The sequence below is a fragment of the Notothenia coriiceps genome, unplaced genomic scaffold, assembly GCF_000735185.1.
Source record: "Notothenia coriiceps isolate Sejong01 unplaced genomic scaffold, NC01 NC01_scaffold00012568, whole genome shotgun sequence".
In the NCBI taxonomy this organism is placed as follows: Eukaryota; Metazoa; Chordata; class Actinopteri; order Perciformes; family Nototheniidae; genus Notothenia; species Notothenia coriiceps.
Genome location: NW_011345269.1, coordinates 1,051,198 through 1,056,712, shown reverse-complemented (window position 1 = coordinate 1,056,712; position 5,515 = coordinate 1,051,198). Strand labels below are relative to the sequence as shown.

Sequence of the window (5,515 nt, the reverse complement as noted above, 5' to 3'; positions counted from 1 at the left end):
GCATGATCTGTTTGGTATTTGAAAAATAAATAGTATAAATATGCCTTATATAGGTATGGTCCTAAACTATATTATTCAAATATAGCATGATAGGTCCACTTTAAGTTAATTAAATACAGGAGTGTACGAAGACGTTTTATTGAAAGGGATTGTTTCCAGTTCCATAGATAGTCTGTGGTCAAGGTTCTGTTTTCTGTAAGTTATGGTAGGAATTGTTCCAAATAGCTACCAATAAGAACTATCTGAATTGCTTTAAAAAAAAAAGTGAATTCACGTTTGATTGGGTTGTATACAATTGTTTGTGTGCCTACTATTAACGTAAGGAATGTTGAGCTTTTTGAGCTTTGGGACAACATTTATGAAGAAAAAAATATATAAATATATATGATAAAATACAAAAGTGGCAATGTGTATTTTTTATGAATATATTTTTAATGAAAAAGCTGTGTGCACCTCATGTTGTCAGAATCAAAAGGGGAACATTGGTTGTCGTGAAAGTTGCCACATTAGAGAATGAAAAAAACCATTTGACTTGTTAGGCAATAATGATAAATAACATTGACATACATATATTAGTTTTGTTGGGTTTTCAACAGGATGGAAAAGCTGAGCTTCAGCGGCTCATCGGTGAAATGAGAGCAGAAGGAGAGAGACACCAGAGGGAGCTAGAGACCGTGAGGCAGCAGAGCAGGAGAGAGGTGGAGGACGCCCGCAGAGAGGGGCTCCACCAGTGTAAGTCAAACCACAAGAGGACAATATTTAACAACTAGTACCAACCGTGAAAGTTAGAAATCAGTAATGTATGGGTGTGTGAGAATGTGAAACAAACTAAACAACAGAGCAGGGATGGTGTGGGGCTTTTTTACCCAAGACTCTCGGGTTCAAGCAGAGAAATCAAACTCATCAATTTCCTCAATCAATGTTGTTTCTAATAATAACATATGTTGAAATATAATAATCCCCCTAGCTTTTGTATTCAGACTATAATTACATTTTTTTTTTTTTCATAACACCAGGGATATTTTTCAACCCTTGTGTTGTGTTCAAAAGCTATTACTGTTCATGGTGTTCGAGGGTCAATTTTGACCCATGATTTATCTCAGTTCAAAACACTCAAAAATAATGACTATCATCCAATATTGTTTTAACTACATCTTAACTAACTTATTATGCATTCATAACCTTACAATCCTGTTAATTGTATGGTACCACAACACATTACACCACATATTTAAGTAAAACGTGATTAAATTCACTCATTATATTTCCTATAGTGAAGACAGTTACGTTATCTGACTACAATAGACTAATATTAGAAAATACAATCTCCCCAAAAAAAGTTTTAAAGTATTGTTACAGTGGATGAAGGGGGTGGGGGTGGGGTGTCTATAGTCAAAGATGAATCTTGATTGGGCCAAATTTGACCCCGAGTCACCCACAACAATGCTGTCAAAATCAGTTTTGTAGTGTTTATATAGCTGTTGTGGAGGGTAGCATGAAGCCTTGTTCCGTAAAAAAAAACTAGAGCCTAGTTATTATATAATTTTAACTTGAAACGGGTCACGGGAGACTCGAACACAACATAAGGGTTAAATGCATCTCAGTAATCTGCAGTTTCTCAATTGTCAGATGGTCATAAAAACAATAAAACTCTTGTGAGAATATAGTGGTGAACCATACCTTTCTTCTCAGATATTCAACTTGTTGCCTGTCAGAAAAGCAACACATGTTCCATATAATGTTGAAGATCGTGTAGAATGCTTGCTCGTGAGACCCAGAAGATACGCTATGCCATTTCCCGATGGAAACCAGAAAGATGATGCTCATACAGTTTTCCAGGTACTAACTCCACAAACAATGATGTTTAATATACCAATATATGTTGCTGTAGCCCATTTTTTTTATAAACTCTCAGTGATTCCTGTATTCATGTATTCAGAATGTAGGTATGAAGATAGCAACAAACCTGGTTATCAGAGTGCCAACATGCCTCAAGTACAGAGGAAGAGAATACCACCAGGACCATGGCTATAGTAATTGCTTTTCTTGTTCTATTGAGTGACACATACTTAACATTTACCAGCAATCAAACAGGTCAGCATGTAAGATTTTTCTCCTGCTTTTGTTGGATTCCTTTTTTGCTTTTTTTCGGTATGCGTCTAGGTTATGACAATAGTCTTGTGGTATCCAGTATGGAAAGTTCATCAGGGTCAACGGCTGGTACAAACAATTCTCCTGATGATTCACCAATTGAGACCGTTCGAACTTTCTTCCCTGAGACCTGGATATGGGACCTGTTGGAAGTTGGGTAAGAATATGCAATAAAGAGTTCTAAGGGTCATGAATTGAGTAAATGTATTCATTTAAACCAGATATACAGTATATGTAGGCCAGACTCCCAGCACACATGAATAGCAAGAAAATCCCTTAATGACGCTGCTCATCTAGTCGTGTTTAACATGTTGGCTTGAAGGGAAATGAAAGGGTATTTGTGATTCTATGAAACGTATATTCATCATTTTAGAGACGTTTATTTTATAATGACGATATGTGCGGAAATATTTTGGGCTTGTGTGCATCATTTTTAGGGTTATGGTTCTTTATTTAGAATATTGCCAGAATTGATTTAGCAAGACTGAAACAAGTAATCGTTTCTGAGTTTTTGAGATCTCAAAGGAAATTAAACAATTTCACATATGTAAGTTAGTATTTAAGTATATTTCTCAAGGTCACGGAATCTGTTTGTGTGCTTCTGCTGATCCAGAAAGTCTGGAACAAAGGATATGTCCGTCACAGTCCCAGACACCATCACCACCTGGGAGACGGAGGCATTCTGTTTGTCCTCTCAAGGTTTTGGCTTGGCTCCTCGTAAAGAGATCACTGTCTTCCAGCCCTTCTTCCTCGAGCTCAGCCTGCCCTACTCCATCATCCGAGGGGAGCACTTTGAACTGAAGGCAACTGTCTTCAACTACCTGACCAGCTGCATCATGGTAACTCATGTTTTCACATGACCTATTATTACGTCAGCATGCTCATAATAATTGCTAACATGCTAAGCAGGTGCAATACAATTCATTATTTGGTGAAAATGTAAGAAATGTTATGTAAATGCACCCAATATTTATGCAGTTTATGGTTTCATAATGCCTTCACTTTATTTACTTACTTGTATTGCACTGTGGTAACGACTTTGGTGCAAGTAAAAGGTAGCTGCTTTCTATAAGGAAGCATGAGAAAAGGTCCAACATTTCACCCTCCAAACATTGAACTTGTGAAGTCCGAGCGCAGAAAATATTCTGTCTCTTGATAAACTGTCTTGTTCCGGTAGGTTCCTCCCAGTTTTGCCTGTACAGATCCTCCCCTCAAAATGTCAACGGATAATTTATTTGTGCATCATACCGTTGATAGCCAGTAGCGGAATGGATACTGCTCAGCTCTTTTTGCCGTATGGTTTTTATATTGTCACTGTGCCCATCTTTATAAATCTGTATTGTAGGTCGAAACATCTCCAAATAGCTTTTTGTTGTTGTCTAGACTTTCTGAAGTCAATCTGGATACAATCCTTGTAACCAAGGCTTTAGTCCCATACTCATGGACCCAACTCATTGGTGATCTTTTTTGGTGAACACTTAGAGTATTCTAATGAAGAAGTCTTGTCTGGTAATGATGAAGGCAAGGATAGGGAGTGTAAGAAGAACAGCAATGTTCTTCAGATGGGAAAAAAGCAGTTTTGCTGATATGGTAGGAATGAGAAGGTGGGGTCGAAGATGATGCAATAGTTGTGCAGGGGGCGATGAGAATGAGATGTTCAGTGAAAATGACTGGGCATAGTGGGCGAGGGAATTTGGGCAGTTTTTTTTATATAGATGCCATGTTGACGGAGGATGCTTCCTAGGGGAAGGATATACAGGACAAAAATGAGGGGAGCGAGGACTGAACCCTGGGGGACACCATGAGGGAGTTGGGCAGTGGGGGTATGGCAGTTATTTACGGATTTTGGTGTAGCGAAAATTATGTAAAAACAGGAGAAGGCAGTTATGTCGATGGTGTGAGAGGAGGATGGAATTGTTGATTGAGTCAAAGGCATGGGTGGCGCCCGGGGGTAGCTTGGAGTTGCTAGAGCATCTCCAACAATTGGCCTAGCAACGGCTTAGCAACACCTATTGTTTTGTTATGAAAATGTATCTATATTTATACCACATTCTCTCGAGATCTATCAGGGGTCGTTGTAATGCTGCGTTCAGACCGGACGCGATGCGATGTTTGGGGGCGGCGCGATTACATGTAAAGTCAATGCAGAGACGAGGACAGACGCAAATTCGCTCCGACGGCGAGCATGAAACGGTGGAAACAGGCGCGAATCACGCGATTAGAGGCGATTGAACTGTGCCGCGTCACGCGAGAGTTCCACTCAAGCGTCAATTCACGTACGAGCGTTCGTCCGCGGACAGCAATCAGCGTCCGGTGTAAGGAGCTGAAGTCTACTCAGAAGGTTTTGATTTCTCATTTAGTTGAGAGGAAATAAAAGGCGAAGTTCAGAAATGGTCTTGGACCGAAGTGGAAGACACATCTTTGAAACCCATTCTGGGTGTTAAGATAATTTCTGCAACCTCTTTTGTTTGCTTTTGCTATAATCTACATTTTCTAAATAGTATTGCTGTCTCTCTTTCAACAGTTACTGTGGCTCGCAACCCCCTCCCAGTTAGATTAACACCTTACCCCGCCTCTCATGGTGATCACAGTACCATCAATGTTTGATGTGAGTGGAGAGCGCAAACCCTAGCTGAGACCATGGCCCCCTCAGCTTTAGGTGAGAGAAGATTTCTACTGATGAATGTAAATGTATAAAGTGTAGCCAAACTAGATAAACTTTTCTTTTTTTTTACCTTGTGACATCATTAAGATCCAACGTAGTGACAGAATGTTTTATACACTATTAGTTAATAAATAACACCAATTGATGATCAATGTGTTACATCTTGTTTGTTGTTCTCTTGTAGGGGTTATGAATGTGTCCAGTGACTGCTGAGGGCTGTGGCATCCAAGCCTTCATGGCTGAACAAGGAGATTGTGAGCGTGCCAGAAAGGGGTCGTATCGACGTGGATCAAACGTTCTCTCATAGTCCCAAGGTCAGGACGTTTAACAAATGATAAAGTATAGTTCATCATTAACTAGAAAGAATACTCTGGAACTCGCATTATATATTTTCTTCAGGCTGAAGGAACTGAGATGTCCAAGACTACACTGCTCGCTCTGCCAAAAGGTCAGTTCGTTGCAGAAAATAACATCCAATAAGTTAAGGAGATTTCCCCATCAAGAATATGTGACCCTGTTATCGAAATCAAGTCTAGGCGAATACCAAGTTAATCGTGGATTTATGTCCAAACCTTGTGCAGTGATATTACAACCAAGAGCTGTGTGTTGTGTGTTGGCGCTCGAAAATACACACAACACACAGATGAATCTCAGTGAACAATAGCGCTGATGAACATTAGTAGAGGACGGCTGCTGACA

The 5,515-nt window shown here is 39.7% G+C and overlaps 1 protein-coding gene across 1 annotated transcript; it reads left to right on the top strand.

Moving 5' to 3' along the window:
• Positions 1-1,696: 1,696 nt before the first annotated feature.
• Positions 1,697-3,011, top strand: LOC104947462 (alpha-2-macroglobulin-like). The gene is made up of 4 exons (XM_010773472.1): positions 1,697-1,839; positions 1,940-2,033; positions 2,164-2,308; positions 2,765-3,011. The coding sequence occupies exons 1-4, from the start codon at positions 1,789-1,791 to the stop codon at positions 3,009-3,011; spliced, it is 537 nt and encodes a 178-aa protein (XP_010771774.1). The 5' UTR covers positions 1,697-1,788.
• Positions 3,012-5,515: the final 2,504 nt, after the last annotated feature.

Bases quoted from the DNA above. Each gene is read 5' to 3' on its own strand.
- LOC104947462 (XM_010773472.1), top strand. From the start codon at position 1,789: ATGCCATTTCCCGATGGAAACCAGAAAGATGATGCTCATACAGTTTTC. The intron at 1,840-1,939 runs GTACTAACTCCA...TCATGTATTCAG, and splicing joins ATGCTCATACAGTTTTCCAG to AATGTAGGTATGAAGATAGC. The intron at 2,309-2,764 runs GTAAGAATATGC...CTGCTGATCCAG, and splicing joins TGGGACCTGTTGGAAGTTGG to AAAGTCTGGAACAAAGGATA.